Source organism: Colius striatus, chromosome 4, assembly GCF_028858725.1.
Source record: "Colius striatus isolate bColStr4 chromosome 4, bColStr4.1.hap1, whole genome shotgun sequence".
Classification (NCBI taxonomy): domain Eukaryota; kingdom Metazoa; phylum Chordata; class Aves; order Coliiformes; family Coliidae; genus Colius; species Colius striatus.
In genome coordinates, this window is record NC_084762.1 from 17,495,808 (window position 1) to 17,516,984 (window position 21,177).

Here is a 21,177-nt window from a genome sequence, read left to right on the forward strand (position 1 = left end):
TGGGGTAGATTTACTGAACATTTTGGTCTTAAAAGGCATTGTGACAAATCTAATCAATTTCAGGAACTCCAGTCCTGTTCTACTTTTTCTTTCTGCCTCTCAATGGAGGGAGTTCATAATGTGACTCAGGAGATAAATGCAAGAGTGTAACTTTCTGACACAACCCTGGGAGGGAGGGTCATTTTATCTGCTGAATCTGCGAGATTTTTTTTTCCCCCCTGCTTTCATTTTGGATCAATCCAAGTGAGGTCTCTAATTTGATAACGTTGCTGACAAAGATGATGACTGTATTCATCATTGCATCTTAATCTGGCAAATCAACTCTAAAGATTTGAAAGTGCATCTGCTTGTGTGTAGATTAGTTGATGCCAGCAGAGCCAGAAAGAGAGGTTAGTCTGATGCAGCTGTCTTTGCTGGGATCTTATTCCAGTCCACTTTGCCTTTTTCAGAGGCACAGCAAGGGTTTAGCTTTCTCTTGCAGCTTTTATGTGTCATGGCAGCAAGGAAAGTTCCAGTGCCTACAGTAATGTGCCTTTGACTTCTGCTCAAAGTCTATGCCATGAGAGCAGTCATGACCCCCTGGAAATTGTCTTCCCACCTACAGCTGTGTAAGTCACTGCTGCTGTGTTTGCACACGTCTGGAGTTCTGAGCTCAAGGCTCATTTTCTGAGATTTTCCAGGTACCAATATAAACCCCTGTCTTAAATTCAGAGTTGAGGTGTAGGAACTGCCTTTTAAAGTCATCTACTGTGTACACAAATCTAAAAGACAGATAAGTTTCCCAACATACCATTTTAATTAAAAAACACAAGAAAGCACTACTTCTAGTTAGCTAGTTTCCCTTATGGCAACTCCAGCGAAACCACACTAATAGTTTCTTTAACCAGACCTTCCCATTCCCCATACCCATACCGCCTTATAATTTTATTTGTTTTTAAAGATAAGTGTTCAGGAATCATTTATTTTCTGTCTTGATGGTTCCTGATGTCAGCAAAACTACTACTTATTGGAAATAAAGCAGAATTATAATCTAATACTGAGACATTTCCTGTTTCTTCCTTCTCGCATGCTCTGGTTTTAACTATTTTTTTATGATCATGTTAGTAGGCTTCCAGATAGGTTCAGCTCTCGCAAATACATTGTTTTGTTCCTCAGTAACTTGCTGTAATCTCTGAATTGCTTTACAGTTTGCAAATAGTTGACTGCAATTTTGAAGTTCTTAAGTAAAATAAAAAAGGTTTAATCAAAATAGTTTAATATAATTAATTATATTTCCCCTCGGGTTGGTAAAGGTGAGTGTTCTGGGTTAAGATATAGTGTTCAGTCTAGTAAAAACTGCAGAAGAATTTAGAGGTTGCAGTAGGTGCTGAATTATACACAGGACAATGACATGACAGGAAAACAATGAAGGTAAAACAGTGACACATGACTACTGAATAGAAATAAGGAGTCAGTATTGTTTATAGCATCATAGAATCATAGAATGATAGGGATTGGAAGAGACCTCTAGATACCATGTAGTCCAACTACCCTGCTAAAGCAGGTCCATCTAGACTAGGTCAAACAGGAATGTGTCCAGGTGGGTTTCAAAAACCTCCAGAGGAGACTCCTCACTCTCCCTGGGCAGCCTGTGGCAGTTCTCTGTCATCCTTAAAGTAAAGAAGTTTTCCTTAAACTTAAGTGGAACTTTTTGTGTTCCAGCTTGTGTCCATTACCCCTTGTCCTGTCACTTTAGACAACAAAGTACGGCTCTGTCCTCTTGACATACACCTTTTAAGTACTTGTGTTGATGGGGTCCCCTCTTAGTCTTCTCTAGACTGAACAGTCCAGGATCCTACAGCCTCTTCTTGTAAGAAAGATGTTCCAGACCCCGATCTTCGTGGTAGCAGTGTGTGAACTAATGCAAGAACACCTCAGGTCTTCTGCTTTTCAGAACATGTTGAGAATAGGAAATTACTGAGAGGAAAGATAAAAGTGATTTTATCACTGGAAAACAACCTTCGCAGTAAATGACATTAGGAGACTACTAAACTTACCTCATTATAGTGAATGTGAAGGAGCTATTTGATCCTGTTCACACAGGGAATAAGATGTTTGGTATTACAAGGTGCTTAACCTCACAGGCAATTATGCAGTGATCCAGTGCTGAAAACTAAAGTTAAACAATTCAAACTAGACAAGAGGTGCAAATTTTTAGAAGTGAGAACAATTAGCATTTGAGCAGCTTACCAAAGGACCTGAAAGATTTTCCATTACTTGCAATCCTTAAATCAAGATTGGATGCCTGCCTGAGATAAAAATAACTACTAGCTATTTATACAGCTTGATATAAGAATCACTTAGTGAAGTCATATGTCCTGTGCTATGCAGGACTTTTTTACACTAGAAAAAGGAGAATTTTCAGTAGTATTAGCTCTTTACATATAATTATTATTTATGAAGGTAGTAATTAGAACAAAAGAAAATGTGTTCCTTCTTTAGGAATCACATTTTCTTTGGATTTATGTATATATCACTCAGAATAGCTGATGCTTCTTTCAATTTTTCTCACAAATTCTTCTGAAACTATAAAAACATAAGATGTCTACATGGACCTCACTGGTTTAAAAAATCTATTCTAATAATCCCAGAATTACAAGCATAGCTTTAAAAGAGCTAACCTTGCATTTTAGTCATAGGCCAGGTAATTCCATTTGAAATTTTTAACAGCTAGTTTCTGCAAAGACAGGCTTTCCAAAATTACTTTTTCAAGCCTTAGGTGTCTTCAGCCATCTGTAGTAGATGACTTCCTCTTCCTGTATTTCAGCAGCAGGGTGGTGGGAAAGACTTGATGACAACAACAGTGATGCAATAGGCATGATTCTTTTTTCTCTTTCAATGTATTTGGCAGTCTTGCAAGAAGAGGGTAGCAGATCTAAATCAGCTACTGTAGCTGTGAGTGTGTTGAATGCACTTTGATGTCCTCTCTGTGTCTTCTATAAGGCAGTAGTCAGGTGATTAGGATCATGCCCAGCTTTTGATGTGCTTTGTTTTCCAAAATGGCTCCATTAGGAATGGTGGACATAGTAAAAGTTGGCAGAAACTATAGCTGGGCAATGGAACTCCAGAAGGAATGAGAAGACACTCATTTTAGCACCCAATGGTTGTTTGCAGGGACTGTAAGACAGACTGTGTTACTGGACAGATGATTTGAGCTAGTGGCTGCTCAACTTGCAACCAAACACTTCAGCTAATTCATCACAGGGCTCTTGAACACTTCAGTTGTGCAAACGTAAAAGGTTAAGGCAGCAAATAGTTTATGGCCACTGAGGCCCATTGACTGTTGATCACTATTGAATTACCTCTGTTTAGATGTAGCTTCTTTTGAAATGTGCTCTGTAGGTTTAGTCTGAGAGCAGCATAACTACCGTGAGAGCTTAAAATTTGAAAGTAAACACTTTTACAGCCAGAATGCAATAGGCTGCTAAGATGGACTAATGCAAAACAAAACAGTATTGGTTTTTTTTATATTTTAATTTGTGGGACTTGAATGAAGCAATAGGAAAGACTACTTTGTGAGGCATGGATGGGCAAAGTCACGTGGAGATTGCCCCTTTCATGCCTGTTAGTGAAACCCGTGCTGTGGTCCTATTTTCAACCTCTCTGGCAGTTATGCTGCAATTTTGGGTAGCTGGTGGTTCTCCTTAACCTAGTATTGGGAACTTAGTCAATGTGCAGTTCCAGATTTTCTTCAGTGTGTGCATTGATACAGTGAGGCTACACACATTGCACAAGGTACTGCTGCTGCTCACGGAGCTGTACACATTTTCCATAGCAGACTTCATAACATAAAGGATTCATACTCTCAGCACTGTGAAGCCCTGCATTTCTGAAATGTGGTTGGCAGTATCCTGTCAATGCATAGTGCTGGTTGTATGCCCAACCAGCTTTACGAACATCAAGATCTGCCAAAACATGACCTAATGGCTCCAGGCTTTGGATCCAGGTTTACTAATTTCTCCAACTGGGGCGGGGAGAGGGGAGGGTGTAATGGGTTTGGGAGGGCAAATTACAGCAGTAGTTTAAAGTTATAGAACTACCTTGAATGTATATGCTTAAGCTTTTTTGATCATATGTGATATCACCACAGCGTATATGATCACAGCACATTTTTGGGGATCAAATTTCTCCTCCTCCTTAAAGAGGTGAAGTCACAAACTTAGACCCTGACTGAACTAGCAGCCCCAACGGGATGTAATTCTGCATCCATGGGTAACGTTTCAACTTTGCTGAATCTGAATATGCACTTGAGGTTCATCATTAGCTCTGGTTATGCTGTGGTTATTTATATTTACATCATTTATTTGTTTTTCAGTGAAAGCCTGCTGAAACAAACACATAAAGAATTAGACATAGAAGGAATTTTAGAGGAATTTGAGACTGTTGATCTATTGTTCTGTAGCATATTACATATGAATGTAAACTTTTAAGGAGGACTTACAGTCTAGACAACATGCTGAACAGATCTGGAGCTAGTTTTCAAAGATAATATCTACAGTCTTTAGTTCCAAAAATAAAAATAATACTTTAGCTTGCAAACAAAGGGAGCTGAAATGTATTTTTACACATCATGAAGTGAATTTTTAAATAAGTTCATAAGTTTTGCCAAGATAGAGTGGACTATCATAAGTAAATTCCAAATTCCAGTCTTAAATGTATGAATATTTGTATACCATTTTGAAGAAAAAAGAAATCAAATCATAAAAATAAAATTCCTGTCTTTAACAGGTTTCTATAAAGTTCAAGACCAAAGCAGTAAAATGAGAGGGGAAAAAAAACCCTGGTGAGCAGTCAATCAGTTACTCTGTATGTGGCCTTACTCTTCGCTGAGAAAACAGTGCCTCAGACTTGCCAGCTGTGAAATTTTTAGTTCTTCTTTACCATGGAGCACATCGTGTTTTTTTTCATCCTGTAGACAGAGCTGTGACCAGATGATGGATGAACTGTAGACTCATTGTGTTAGAAATACCTATTTCATTTTAAAAGCTCAGCCCCTCCTTGACAAGGCAATCATCCCTTATTGTAACAATAGAAGAAACATTGTGGAGTCATAGTTCAGCTCCAGTGAAAGACTTTGTTCAAGGATTTGATGAATAGCAAAGGGAAATGTGAGAAAAACAGTGTGACAGCTAAAAACTTTTTATTATCCCCTCTTTCACTGTCTTTATTTTTCCTATATGTCTATGAGTTAGGTGAGAATTCCCAATGCAGGGAGCATAATTGTCAGCTGAGATTTCAAGGATGAACGTGCAGGTTTTAAAAAGACAAAGAATGAATCTGAACTAAAGCTTGTACTGCCATTTCTAGTGGATCTGAAGAATATTTGTAACAGACTTTTGAGATGCAGTGTGTATTTGCTCTACTGTGTGCTGGAATGCCTTCACATACTGGTTTTTCAGATACTGAATATCATACAAAGACATTAATTGAATGCATTTCGATTTAGAATTTTGGATAGTGTCAAAAGTGTCAGTGATTGTTAAATGTTGGTGAGAACTAAAGTCTTGGGGTTTTTTGGGGGGTTATACAAGACTCCTAGGATCAGACTGCTGTAGAATTTTAGCACAGTATGTAATTATATCTTATACCCTGCATATGATAAGTTCCCATTATAAGATGCTGCAGAGTGTTATCATCTGCTGGTAAAGAGTGAATATTATCAGTTCAGTAAAGTGAGTCAAGCATCTATACCTTCTCTCACCTGAGAAAGTAAGTGTATTGTTTATTTCCTCATTCTACAGGATAAAAATTCCCTGTGTTACCAGGTTGATACATCTCTAGATTTTACAAGCATAATAGCTGTTTTCTCCCTAAATTTGACAAGTTCATAGCAGGAAAAAGTGCATCTGCATCTGCGTTTTCATACATTGAAGATATAAGTAGATCGAATTAGTTTGAATTTGATTTTATCCGCTAAATCTGTTTAACTGAAGCCTGAGGATTATCTCTATGGCCAGTTTAAAATGGTTTGATTCTCACTTTTTAAAACCAAAACACTTCCTAGCATTATCCACTTAGATTTTAGGAAGAGTTCAGAACTTTACAAGGTAATACAGAGAGTATAAAAACTCAAGATGTCTTTTTAGCACAACAAGCAGAAAAAAACCCCATAGGTGTTATATACAGGTAGAATTCACAAATGGTGTTGCATGTTTAAGGACAACACAGTTTATCTGACTCTCCTGAGTAATAGTTTTTGTAGAATGAAATTTAATCACATTTTGTTTATTAGTCTCATTATTATGTTAACTCAGACCTACTGTCAAGTTTGATTTATGAATATATGTAGCTTTTTTTGACTTTTATTTGTCTTAATGGCTTTTCTTTCTCTCTGTGTTTTTCTTTATACTGATATGAGACATGACTTCTTTTTATTCATACTGTTAATTAGGAGAAAATAAGAAGTCTTAACAGTTTGAGCTTAAAGGGTTCACTAATATAAGCTATCAAATAATGTTTTTGATAATCCGAAATACACCTCTTTTCCTTTTCCTCTCACCCAATAGAGGAGCAAAAGAGTCAGTTCTTGAGGGTGTGGTTATCATGAGATAATTGCATCCCTGAGGGATTTGAGACACTTGGGTGCATTTCATGCCATGTAGCTGTCCAAGGATGAGATTTTCACACAAAGGCTCCACCCCACCCTATTTTTATTTTGTATTGCATAAATCAGTCTGTGTGCCTAGGGATCATTTATCATTTCCCTAATATTCACCAGGGTACAAACAGTACTGTTCTAGTTCCATTCAACCTCCTAATTTCTCCCTCCTTCTCCTATTCAAGAAAAAAAAAAAAAAACTTAAAAAAAAGTTGGCAAGGTGCTAAAATTTTATAATGGCAGTTCTGTATTTAATACAGAAATCATACGTTATCCTAAAAACCCTTCACCCTTGAGTACTCTTTGTACTTCTGAGGATATGATATACGGCTGAATAGTGCACTTAGAATCCATGACTTCATTTAAATCTTTCAGTTTCTGAGAAAGGGATTACTGCCTAGAACCTGAGTGGTATTAAAAATACATATTTTAAGATGCAACTTCAGTTAACATCAGCTTAAATCTGTGTGTGGAGAGAGAACTCTTGCAGCATGAGAGATGTTAAGATCTATAAGAGTGAAAAGTGAAACACTTCCTAAGGTTTTGCATTTGTGCCAAAACTTTTTAACTTTTTACCAGGACACTTTAGCAATTTCCTCTGCTTCTCTGGTTAACAGGCAATACCAATATGTTTCTTGTGGTTCCTTGACAGAACTTCTCACCTCCCAGGTGAGCATGCTAAGAGCCCCGGGGCGACTTGGGGTCAGCACTCTAGAAATCAGTTAAACTCCTACTGAAGCCACGAGATGTAGCATTCTTAGCTTATGTCAGTGTTGTGTGTGATTACAGATCTTAACTTGTGGAATTTTTTCATCCAGCCGTGCTTCACAGCTATTAAACGTATTTCCCTCATGGACTATCACTGCTCATAATGACCTGTGCAGCATGACTCCCTCAGTGGTGTACAGAAGTTCTAAAGATTCCCCCTTTTTGTAAATGCATTTGTAGGTGAGTTAGTATTAAAACCTCTTTTTTGGTTTAATACAGTGAGATAAAACTTGTAGGCTAAACTGAATTATTTTTGTTGTTGTTCTGTCTGATTGACAAGTGCTGAAAACACAATTTCCTTAGTTTCAATTAAATTATTTTGAACACTGCTTTGGAAGGATGTGGAAACTGGGTATGCAAGGTTATAGAGGCTTTCAGGCTTCTAGAGAAAATGTGTCTGGAAGAGAGACAGGCTGAAAAAATCCTGTGATAAACGTACGTGTTTCCTTCCACATTTATCTCTCTGTGAGATAAATGCACCCTGTTGGCATGTTCTTAGGATCCTGCCATTTCTTGACTGAGATACTCGTGAGTCATTCAGAAAAGAAAAAGCATGATTGAAAAGTGCTAACTGAAATAAAAGATTTGCATACAATGGAGATATGACATCTGCCTGAGCTATACAGTCTTTTAAAACTAAAATGTATCCATATGCAATTTTATAGACCTCATCTTATTTGTGAAGCTTGGTGTTCCCATTGATCATGTCCAATGATTTGTTCGCTACAATTTGGCATCTTGGCTTTGTCTTCCACCTTGCTTTTCTTCATCCTGAGGCTGCAAAATTCACTTTGAAAGCTGATAGAGCTTTTTATATGCCAGTTAAGTCTTGTTCAAAGCTGCTCTGAGACAGGCACCTCAAATGCCACACTCTGGTGTAGACAAAGAGGAGCACTGTCTTATTGGTGTCAGTATGGTCTCTTGTCACTTTTAGCACTACAAAAGACAAAACTTTAATGCTATCTTAAGGCACAGTCATATAGACTAAAGTAATATAGTATTTGTTCATGGAGGCGAGAGGGGGAAGTTCCAAACTCATTGATTTTATGTGATTAGTTGACTACCACATCCCTATTGCCTGAATCATTTACCTTAATGTTCAACTGGAAGGTAGCTCTTATTTCTAGTCCTTTTCTCTGTGTCAGAACCCAACAGATATGTGAAAAAGAGGGCTAAGAGTAGTGTTGTGAGTTACAGTGCACCAATCAATTGCAATGTTCTGCTTTGATTTATGATCATGCCTCATGAGTGCCAACGCTGCCTTTTAAAATTAATGCCTATATGTTATTTTCTAAGAATTGTAGAGGAGAGGCTTTAGTATTCAATAATAAATGTAAGAATAAAGTAAAAGCACAAAGGATGCCAGCAGAAAGTCCAACAGACTGATTTATTTTTTGAGAGTATCAGCCTACTTGTTCAGATAACAGGAAAATAATTAAAAGTTTAACCAGGGGGTCTCATCCCTTCAAGCTGTCTGCACATTGGCCTTTTCCCCTTACCCCCACATACCTGTCAAGGCACATGCTTTTTCTGATTCATGCCACAGCTTTCTTTCTAGCTAGCCACCCACATCCTTCTGAGGCAGATGAGTTGATTAAGCAGAACATTTTATGTGGGGCATCACCTTTGAGTTCAGAGTACTCATTGTCAAATGGAAAATAGCAGTATTCTTCCTAAAAGGATGCGACTGGAGAGGGTGTAAGGCACATGGTTTTGTAAGTATTATAACCACATTAAAATCTGAGTGTTAGTCGTGGTGATGATAGTATATTCCACTCCCGTAGCTTCCTACACAGGATGAAGAATTATCACAGTCCACTTTGAGGTATGTAATTACTACTATCCCTATCTTGCCTGAAATGGAATGTTAAAATTAGGTGATACTGCAGTGAGTTTACTGAAAGCTGTTTCTACTAGTTTATTACATCATTCCCCAAAATTCCCAGCATCATCAGCTACTGTATTTATGGATGCTATTAATACTCTGATTTTAACATTAATAATTTGTTGTGTCTGAATTATGCAATCATAGAGTCATTTCAGTTGGTAAAGACCTTTAAGATCATTGAGTCCAACCACTAAATCAAGTCTAACCACTAAACCTAAACCATGTACACTAACCTGTACATGAACTACATGTGTGGGGTTTAGTTCTCATCTCAACTACTAGGGTTCACCCACTTCAGCATTTTGAGGTGGGGTGGGTTTTATTGGTTTGTTGGCTGCAATTTTAATAAATTTAAAGGATTTGGTGATTTTCTTTCAGGGCAAGTACAAACCTGACTATTGTATTTATTTAAAGAACGTTTTTAAATGTCAGCTGTTCTAAAGTGCAACTAGAAAGAAAAGACTGCTGCTGGTTTTGTGTAGAAAAAAACAATAGATCAGATTTGGAGTTGTCCTTTGAGTAAGATTTTTTGAGTAAAATTTCACAAAAGATGAATTTGTGCACTGGAAGAAAAGACAATGATTTGACTGTTCAAAAAAGGAAACTAAAAAGCCCCAACCCTGTGACTTATTTCTTGACATGCTGTTGCACGTTTTTTCATTTTCCCTGTTATTCGTGCTGGAGTACTGGATCAGGAACTTGGAAGGTGGTGAGATTGTGGGAGCATGTCTTTTGTCAGTACCTACATATCCATCCAAATTTGCCCCATGCAATTAGCCATACCAGTTTAATTCTTAGTGTGCATGCAGTAAAAACGAACAAAAGCCTCAGAAATTAATTAAATAGAAGTCTGAGGTATGCTGAAAACATTCTGGCTAAAGAGGAGTTGGTGTAGTTTTTGGTTGCTTTATGACAAACCGGAAAGTAGAACTAGGTCCCTGAAGGTGTAAAATTATTAAGAATTGTGATTAGTACCCGTGGCAAATGAGGGAAGAATATAGACTTACTTAGTGGAGTATGTGGAGCAGGAATATGTCTGAAGTGATGACATTTGTTTAGAAGATATGCTTTTATAAGGGTGAACATTTTAAGAACATTTTAAGAATATTTAGTATTTTGAGAATAAACTGAGTGCACAAATGGGGGCAGGCATTATTGGCCTACTGAGTTGGAGTACCTAGCATCTCCTTTGCCACACTGATGCAGATATTGGGACTCTCAGCTCTGAACCTTGCCAGGTACTTCAGGACAGATGATGTTGCTTAAACAGTTGTGCGTAAGACAAGAAGTAACACTTCTTTTTTCTCTGTGTGCATGCACATGCTTATTTATTTCCTGAACACTTCATATTCTTATGTGTCTCCCTGAAGTCCTACCTGTTCTGAAAGCTCTGCCACAACCAAAGCACAGCAACGTAACAGGCTGCAATGTGTGGCCAGAGCTGAGGTATCTGTTTGCTCCTGGGCTGTGATGAATGAAGTGATTTGATTTTAGGGTAGCTAACAGTAAGAGACAGCTAAGTTGATTTGTCTTGCATTTGCTGTGGTTTAAAGAGCCGTTAGACATAGCGCTACTTCAATTCCACAGAGAAATAGTAACTTGTTTTCTTGCAATGACTTGACTGTGTCTGCCCTCTTAGCTTTAAAATAGAATGGCCGAGTCAGGCACATTTCTGGGCAGTCTGTCTAATTGGGTTTATTGTCCCATTAATAAGTAATATATGCATAGTCATCTAATTCTTTTTTTTCTTACAATATTCCTGTGAAGTGGAGAAGATCTTTCAGCTTCCAGTTAGCTGAAAGGAAGGCGATAATAGTTCTTGTGGGAAGGAGGAGAAAACACTGTAAATTTTAGAAGATAAAAAATTACAGATATTTCCATAGAGTAAGAGGTAAAAGCTTTTGTTGAACATTATAGAAAGAGTTTTTCTATGAAGTTTGTGTAGTATCTCTATAGATGCTTCATTCAGAGTGTGTGCAGCTTGGATGCAATAACTTACAAGACTTAACCATCAGTCAGTGTGTTTTTCTCATCTTTTTATCGTGTCCTGTGCTCCATCAGTTACTAGGTTGATATAGCACAGAAAGCCATCACAAAATAATGACAAATGTTACTTGGAGAACTGATCAGACAATTAGCAGTAGATAATGTAGGGGAAGGTAACAAAAAAATTACCTTTGTTAAAAAAAGTTTACCATTTTATAGCAAGTTTTAAACTTATGCTTGCTTGGAGTTGAAAAATTTGATAAATAATTCCACAAGAATTCTACATTTACTCAGTACATTTTCTTTCCAGATTAAATTCCCTGAAGGAAAAAAGACCCTAGTCCATACTAAAATCTGTCAAATTCATACACGTAATATTATTTCTTTCTGTATATTATATATCTATTTCTTCTAGATTTTCTAAACCAATGCCATTTGGTATAAGGAACTGCAGTGTAGGAGGTAATCTCCTGAAGTGATAGTAAATGCTGAGAAAATGTAATTTTTCTCTGGTTGCAAAAGCAAGACTTCCATCGGGGCCCATAAACCTGGGGAGGTTTTACCTGACACATCAGTAGGAGTTACAAGAAAATCAGGCAAGGTGGTCTTTTATGAAGCAATGGGGTAATTCTAGGCAACACAAGAATTGTTGCCAACGTTTGGGAGGGTCCATTGTTAAGTCATGTTTTTGCAGCCTTGTTGTCTAAGACGAGACTGTTGTCAACAAAGCTGTGCCTTAGTAGACTATTGCTTTAATTCAGTATTTATCTTGCCATCCATTGAAAATCTATCAAAACCATAAAGCAAACAGGCAGTGAACATTTGTTGGGTTTTGTAGGCTGTGTTTCTTTTTCCTTTCTTTTTGCTTGTGTTGTTGCTTTTATGGTTTCTGTGCAGAGGATCTTTCTACATGTTCTGAAAGTATCAAGAAAGGATGAAAATTTATTTAAAAACATTGGAAGTTTGAAAAAACACGTGAATTAGAGCTGTAACTCAGTTGTCATGTTAGAATTTCAAATAACCTGTATGTTTTTAATTAATCTAATTATATAAGAGGTAAGTAAAAATGGTGCTGTTTCTTTCAAAGTGACTACATTCCCTGCATGCACTTTATTCATGGCTCTGAATTCCCCTGGTACACATAAAGCGAAGTGAATTGGCTATCTTTTTACATCTCCCTTTGTTCTCTAGTGACTCTGCAAGTTGCCCATTTTTGTCTTTCTGCTAAATAGCATCTAAATCTTCTGGCACAGCTGGACTTCAGTATGTAAGAAAGCTTTTAAGATATTACAGAGTCAGTTAGCCATGAAAGCTACAAAATTTGAAACATCAAAACTCATCCTGACTTTTCTGTATGTGCCTTGTAGTTAAAAACTTGGTTAAATGTGTACAGCATTGAAACTGTCCCTGAACAAAATCATGCTGAATAAAGAATTGATGCTTCTTTTTTAAAAGCTGCTTTCCTAATCTCTGTAATTTGAAACTAAAGACTTTGAACAGTGGGTTGGAGATTGTTCTGCAAGATAAATCCCTTGCATCACATAACCCTGACAACTCCCCAGTTCCATCAAATTAATTACAAATGGATGAGAAGATAAGCAAAAGTAATGGAGAGGTTACATTTTTGAGACAAAGGTTTATGGCCATACTGAATCTCATGTCCTGTGATATCCCTCCTCCTTCTCCTCCTCCACTTTGGTATTTTTTTTGCTATCAGATCTGAGCATTCCTCTATCTTAAGCTCTTCTGTGGAGCAGATATGATGAATAGCAAGTTGGACTATGTGCCCATGCAAAGTTACTGTGAACAACTCTCTGTTCCCACAGTAGAAATCAGTGATTTTCCATGTCCATGCCTCATTCTTGCACACTGTACATCCACTTTCTACTCATTGGATGGTGCTGCATGTCTGAACATTGAGACACACTGATGTAATCCCATCTCCCTCCCTTCTTAAAATTGAGCAATAATTTAGTTTTGGAGCAATTTCTGTATGTCATCTGGACCAGCTCGTTCCATAAAGCAGGACCATCTTACAGCAAGTGGCTCAGGACTATATCTGATTGGGATTTGAGTATGCCCAAGGGTAAAGCTGCCACAACCTCTCTGAATGACCTGTTTCAGTGTTAGAGTACTCATGTCATGAACTCTTTTTTCCCTAATATCTAATGGTAACTTTTGATGTTTCAACTTGTGTCCATTCATTTTGACCTGTCTGTGGGCAACTCTCTCTTAATCCAGTCTGTTAAATTTTCTTAATCCACTAAATAAACTAGTCAATAAGCAGAAGAATAAACAATTTAGAAATTTCATCTATTTGGAGATCCGTTCCAAAACACATCTTTCAATCAATAGTCAACGACTAAGACAACTATACAGGATGTAAGAGACTTTGTTTTGTTAAAGTGGAGGATGAATATTCCAATTTAATAACAGGCAAGTGGTAGTTCTTCTGTACCTCTTAACTGGTCAGGCATATACCAGCAGACTGGTATAGAGGCAAAGGTGAACGTGGTGACCTTGTGAGCTGGATTTACAACTGCACCTGCAGTTTACCAGGGAGGAGTCACTTTTAAAAGAAACTAAATAATGAATTCAACTATCAACCCCTACTTGCCTGATAAATATAAAACTTTAACTCCTCAAGGAGTATTTCTCCATGGTTATTCCCTGCTTTGGGTTGGTTGTTTTTGATTTTTTTCCTTCCCGCAACAGAAAGCTGTAGTTGTAGTTTTTACTCATAGGAGGAAAAAAGGAAACCTAATCTAGTAAGATTATTTCAGAGGGCTTACATCAAGAACTTTATCGGTAGGAGAGTTATAAGGAAAACTTACCTCAGCCAAACCATGAGAGGTTGCCATAGGAATATACACTGTGGAGTATGTTAGGAGGACTCTTGCCTCTAATCTTTGAGTATTTCAGGTGTGCAGAGAAAATTAATGGTGAGAAGCCATTAATGAACTCTGCTCTGCTTCATCCTTCAGTTGAGCTCCTTTTTAGAATGCCATGGTACGTGTGTGTTTTTGGGGCAATGAATATGTTTACATTTAAGCTCCTCTTTCTTATTTGTAATGAAAACCACTTTGGGGTTACTTGTATAAGGCTGAGCTGGACCCTGAAGCAGAATCTGTTGTGGTTTATGGAAGGTTATAGAACATGAAAATCATGAAGGATAACTTAAGATCCCTAAGCAACAAATAGCTTATTTTTGCACTTTGGTTTGGATCTTTGCACTTAGAGCTGAAGGTGAGATCCTGACCCACTGATGTCAAAACCAAACTTCTAATCACTTCAAGAAGTCTCTCCAGTCATGCACCCTGCAGTCCATAGGATGATTGATCTGCAGTGGAACTTAGTCTTTGTGACCTCTGCACTTTCTTTTTGTTTGTCAACTGCACTGCTTATTCCTCTGCATCATGAGTAACTTGAAAACCCAAGTGATCCACACTCTGTTGCTGCAGCAATATTGCAAATAGCTTGGATTAATATGAATTCTGGGAAAGAATGTTGACTTTTACTTCCACTTATAAAACTCTTTGCGTGCTAATTCTCTGCTTATAATCACATTGTCAAATTAGTTTTATATGGATCACTTTATTTTTTTGCATTTTATTAATGAGAGAACAAGGAAATAAATAGGAAAGAAGATAAATCTTACTGTTCAGGATTTCAGTCATGATTTTTTTCAGTCAGTTTCTATTTAGCTATGAAGTTGAATAGAGTTTTAAGATATCAAGAGTATGACTTAATAAGCAGTTCAGAGGTATTGATTTGATTATTTTTCTGTATAACAAAAAAATATGTAGTTGTTTAGGGAATTTTGGTATCTTTCATCTACTTCTTTTGTTGGGTGAGAGGGCCATAAGTTAAGCACTTATTATGAGTTAAGGGGTTGGGAGGAAGAGGAATTGCCATATTCTCCTAAAAGGTTACCTGACATCTTTGTAGATATATATGTTCTTCCCTATGCCCTTGACACCACCCAGCTCTCCCCAAGATTCTTTACATTTCCTAAAGTCCCTATGATTTTTTTTTTCCCATTGTGTTAGGACTTCATAGGAATGCTTGGCCTGTAGTCTGTATTAGATTTAGCAACTGGAATGTTATGCTTTACATGCCTGTTCCTAGGGGTTGAGCAGTTTGTTTACTGAGATGATATAAGTGATCCCAGTGGTTTTTATTGGCAGTGGAAGGTGTACTGAATATTCAAAGCAAGCAGAATTGATTTTAAAAAACACAGAAAAGTAACTGCTGTGAAACTTGTGAGACTTGAAACATGTCTGAGCAGTTTTTCTGCCCCATGATTTGCTTTTTAGATGTAAACCTTTCTTCACGTTTAAAGAGACTTAATACATGTCTTCTATTCTGATCAGTCTACAGACTTATAAGACTGTAAATTTCTTCAAGAGAGCAATGATTTAATGTTATAGTTAGGTTATCCACCTTTGCTTTTACAGTGAAAAAATAATAATTTATATTATCCTATTTCCTCCTGGAGCTTCACATAAGCTTCTCTCTTATAACACGAGCCTTCAAGAAATCCCATCTCCTGAAACAGAGGCTGCAAGAAGGAGATGAAATTTCAAATCATTATTTGTATTCCTTAGGTAGAGCATTGCAACATATTCTGTGTATGAATACAGATAATCAGTATATAGAAATCCCACATACACAAGGATTCCTGTTTTGTATTCTTTGAGGCAATTCTGCAAGGTATTCATGGCCTCAAAACCTGGAACTGAAGTACCAGTTCAGTACCAAGAATTTAAGTGTCTCCTTATTCTTCTGTTCACTTCTAGTGACACACTGTTATCACTACCTATCAAATGTAAAAAATGGACACATATACATTCCATGTATCTCTAGAATTGAACAGTGATAACTGCAAAAGCAATGTCCTTGTTGTACATGGGAAGCGAGTGCCGAGGTCACTCAGACTAACTTGTTCCAAGTAGACAATTTCTGGTTTGTTTATATGTCACACTTTCCCTTTCTCACAAAGTCTGTCCAAGCAGGGCAAAGAAGTCTTGGATCCATGCCTTTAATGCTCTTTGAGAAAACTCTCAGGTTTAAAGTTTCTACCAGGCAAAGAAGCTTATTTTCCCTACTTCAGTTGTTATAAAAACTCCTGATGGTGTCTTCAAAAAAAGTTGTTAGTTGCATGGCTTACTTTATGCAGCTGACAATAATTAATAGTTTTGTATTTTTGAGATTAGAATGGAGCATCTATCTTAAAGCAGCTAAATTAAGGAACTAGTGTGCATATAGTTTGTCCAAAGTATGATTAAGAGCATCTTTGTTAGGCTTTCTGCTCTGACTCACCAACTGTCTTTATTGGTGTACAGGGAGCTAATTAAGGCTCTTAAAATAGTTGTCCTAAATTAGGCTTTTGAAAACTCTTATCTGTAGGTATTACCTAAGGTCTTTTTTTTTCACTGAATGAATGTTTAATCTTTCAAAAAGTGGAGCTTGGTTTCTAGCCTTCATACACCTGTGTTTATAACTATGAGGTTTTTACTCTCTCAGCCAGTCCCACTGAGTTCAGTGACCAGGCAGAGACTGTTTCTGTGAGCAACATCTATTGAATCCGATTCTATGTTTGATTTTTGTAAGTCAGAGCCTGGTCTTTTTCTGTGTTGTGCATATATGCCAAATCTTGCATATTCTTTTTAATGAGGTCCCTGCATTTTTATTTTTCTGTACTCCAGTCTTCCTGTTGGTCTCGCACAAAATATCGTGTATAAGGAGAGGGAAATGATGTGGTAATGGATAACTGAGCACCTTTTCCTGCTCTGCCTTGCTTCATCTGTAACTACTTAATCAATCCAGTATTTTTAAAAACTTCTTTAATGTTGTTAACTTTAAATTAAAATAAAATGAAAATCCAGTGTGCATTTATCTGTTTTTGCAGTGCTGCTGCCCCAGCACTGCAGTGTCTGAACCGTCCAGAATTTTTGGTGTTAGAGAATTTAGTGGGTAAACAATTTTTTATTTTCATGAATGCCATTCTAGTCTAACCTACAGTCCAAAATAAAATAGTTTAGTGGTCTGAGTCCTGTCCCTGGTGAACAATAGTTTGCATTACAAAACCACCAAACAGGCACAAAGCTGGCGGTTTCTGCTCGGGGACACTCAGACCCCACCAGCGTAGAGGGACAATTACCTCACACTCCAGGGAGTGATTTTTCTAGGTGAAGACTGAGGTCATTCATAAGGCAGTAGGGAAAAGCATCTCTTGTGAAACAAGTCTCTGCATCAGCCAGAGACAACAGTATCCAGTGGTGCTACTGCAGGCTCATGGCTAGCTCTGGTTAAGAGGTCTTATTATCTGGGATCTCCGATTTAAGACCACCTCAGATATATCTGCCATTTACTTTGTAGTAGAATATGTATGCAAAGATTTGTATTTTGGATTGATGTCTTTAGCAGGTTATTTTTTTTAAACAATACCTTAATATAGATAAATTCCTGTTTCTGCTCCAATTAGGAAGTGTTTTTGCCTTTAGTTAGAGAGATGGGATGTTACTATGAAGCTGTAAAGATGCTAGCTGTATAGTAAATACACTGATTTATTTTCATTAGTGCATTATTGACTGTATCACCTATTCATTAAGCTATTTTCCCAAGAGTTAGTCTGAGAGCAAAGCTTGAGAGGTCTTAAGTGGCTGTCTTCTTTGTGCCAAGTGGGTTAAAAGAAAAAATGATCAGCACTTCTCCGCTCAGTTTCAGCTGGGTCAGACCAGGTTAACAAGCCAAAGTATCAGGTTTCTTTTTTTTTTTCTCTTTCAATCTTAGAAAAAAAATCTACTTGTTTTTGTTCTTATCACTAGCGATTTCGGAACTGTGTGAGAACATTTTTATTTTGGAGCAGAGTAATAGATTGATTCATACCAGTATTAAATTAAACATAAGTGTAAATTTAAATTAATCTAATTTTATTTATTTATTTATTTATTAAGCCTTAATCTCTAGTGATTATTGAATAGGGGAAGGGGCTTAATAGGAGAAATCAATACAGGGCTATCTGTCTTGAATCTGCAGAGATCCTGAAAAAGACCTAGTGAGCGACAGATTTCCCACTCATTTCACTGATAGCTCAGTTTGTCTAGCTATGGTAATTTACTCCCTACTCCATTAGTAGTTACTCTTTCACTGATGACTAATGAAGCAGGGAGCATAGATTTGTACTACCTTAGTTTGGTAGTGTCACATTGACCTCTAGCCTAGATCATCTAAAGGGACTGTAATATTGCCATGATTCTAGAACTCATTCCTGAAAGTCAGTCATCAGCCAGAGAAGACATCGGTAGAATAATTTTTCCTTGGGTCGGGGCAGTGGAGGAGATTACTGAACGTCCATTCCCCCTTCCTTTTTTGTAACGTTGGCAGTATAAACAGGGAACATTTTTGAAAACTGGCATAGAGAAGCAAAATCCCTGGATTGGAGAGAGGCTGTAGAAGGAAGGAGGAACGTGCCTCTGGGATTGGCACTAGCGGGAGAAAATTCTTCAGAGTCCAGGAGCTCTGCCAACATGTCCAAACAACTAGGCTGTACCCATCAACCAACCAAAGCGAGCTCCCTTCCAAGCATTTTTTCTCCTGCCTACAGATTGGCATGGTCACAACACTTCTCCTACCTTGAGATTACTGCTTCTGGTTTCCAGTTTTCTTCTGTGACTACAAGGAATAGAACTAATATATTTTTTAAATGCTCTAAAAGCTTAAACTCAAGTATTGTCTCACGGCCTACACCACGATCTAGCTCGCCATAAAGATAACTGAGTGGGAAGAGAAAGAGGAGTCTTGGCCCAGCAGTGTGCACAAGTTTATTATCATACTTTGAAGGAGATGTCAGCTGGAGGAGAGCTCAGATTTCTTTTGATGCCTTGACCTTTTGTTCTCCCACTTCATCATCCCCCTAACCTCCTTGCAAAAGTTACAGCTCTGGTACACCTTAGTCAGCTGGGGTTGGGAATCTCCTTTGATAGCAGATATTTCTGGTCTTCTCTCCATTTTGTTGTGTGTTTAAATTTTAGAACTTTGGACCTTATTAGGAGTTGGTGGAGCTTTTTTAATACAGGATTATGCTGTCATGCTGTCTGTTTAACCTAGTAATTTTTTTTTAAAGTGTTTTGGGCAATTTTAAACAGAATCAAGTGTGTTAAAGGTATTGAGCCCAAGTGAATATTGTGAAAATTGGCAGCTGTGGAGAGGAGAGAGAGAGAGAGCTTGATAGTGCTCCCACTGTGGGGAGGCTCACCCCTTACTTCACATGGGAAAATAATCCTGAGAGAGAAATCAGGGAACACCAGTCTTTGGTTCTGCTATTTATAGAACTACTTGTTTATTCTTAGAAATCCTTAGAGGGTGCTTTTGTAAACTGAGCATCTACTCTGTATAAAAGTGTGTCTGGATGGTCTGTGACAAGTGATGTATTACTGTGGTTGTACATGATCACAGCATGTTCTGGTTTCCCTACTAAAATTGGTGGTTTCTTATTTCTTTCTCTCCTCAAGATTTCTTTTGACCTAGCAGAATATACGGCTGACGTTGATGGGGTTGGCACTTTACGGCTCCTAGATGCTATTAAGACCTGTGGCCTTATCAACTCTGTGAAGTTCTACCAAGCTTCCACCAGTGAACTTTTTGGAAAAGTTCAAGAAATCCCACAAAAGGAGACCACCCCTTTTTACCCACGATCGCCTTACGGTGAGGATCGCTGATGGGGGGGGTGTGTGTGTGTGTGGAGTGTCTGTCTGTCTGCTCTTCCCACTCATGTCTCAGGGCTGAAGTCATTTGGGTGTGAGTTTAGAATGACGATAGGTCTAAAGTGACTAGACATGTCAAGAGGCATATCTTTATGAATTTCTATGTAAAAAGTATTTGCTGCCGTTGCCTGAGGGTTGGAAAACAGCATCTCACTTCACAAGACCGTGTTCATTCAGCTCAGAGGTAGAGAGCCCTTGTAGAGAGGGGGGGAGGGATGGCTCACAAAGGATTGTAAGATACTGCAGAAGTGATAAGGTTTCATATTTTTTGTTGCCTAAATGAAAAACTCCCAACATCTCACTTCTTCACTTCATGAACTCACATGAAATTTGAAACACTTATTAAAGCAATGTCCATGGAGGTCTTTGGTGATAGAGTTTCAAATCAATTTGAGTGTTAAGGCATCAGATTTTTGCTTATAATTCCACCAAAGTAATTTTTTTTTTGTTAGCAGAGGTCACCACAGTGGCGTATTTCACACGCTCTGGGCTGTATTAGTGATATTGGAAAAGAAAAAGTACCACGCTTGGTTGTACATAAGAAAACAAGTGAGGAAGTGCCCCTAATGCTTCCTGGCTAGTTCAGAGTCTGCACAGAAAAAGGAGTATTTTCCTGTCCAGCTGCTGTTTATTGGGCCAGATATTTGTTCCATATGAAATGTGACACAGATAGGGAATGAATCAAATTCTAATGCACTCTGCTGTTGAAATGTGGACTTAAGCCTGCATGTGAGATGTGTATGTGTGTCTGTCTGAGGCAGTTATACATAGGGCTTTAAAATTCTTTTTATAGGTGCAGCAAAACTGTATGCCTACTGGATTGTGGTGAACTTCAGAGAGGCCTACAATCTCTTCGCTGTGAATGGCATCCTCTTCAATCATGAAAGCCCTCGGAGAGGTTAGAAAATCCATGCAAATCTGTTCCCAACTTTGTGTACATCTGACCAGAAAAATGAAGCAATGCATCCACGGGTTTCATTTAAACTTGCCATAATTCTGTAGGGAAGGTGTCATGACTCTCAGCCTGTTCACGGCATTTAATGCAGCCCTCCTGGCACTTTCAAAGCCTGCAGAACAGCAGCTTTTCCTTTCAACCATCATATTGCATTTTGTAGACCTCTGATGCTGAA

At 37.9% G+C, this 21,177-nt stretch overlaps 1 protein-coding gene across 2 annotated transcripts in view; it reads left to right on the plus strand.

The window, feature by feature from the left end:
* Window positions 1-21,177, plus strand: part of GMDS (GDP-mannose 4,6-dehydratase) — a 417,125-nt gene that overhangs the window by 145,563 nt on the left and 250,385 nt on the right. Inside the window, exons 5-6 of one of the 2 annotated variants that reach the window (XM_061995859.1) lie at window positions 19,796-19,988; window positions 20,841-20,945. In XM_061995859.1, coding sequence (XP_061851843.1) covers window positions 19,796-19,988; window positions 20,841-20,945 — 298 coding nt within the window. The remainder of the gene's footprint in view (window positions 1-19,795; window positions 19,989-20,840; window positions 20,946-21,177) is intronic. The other variant, XM_061995860.1, reaches the window with a different exon arrangement.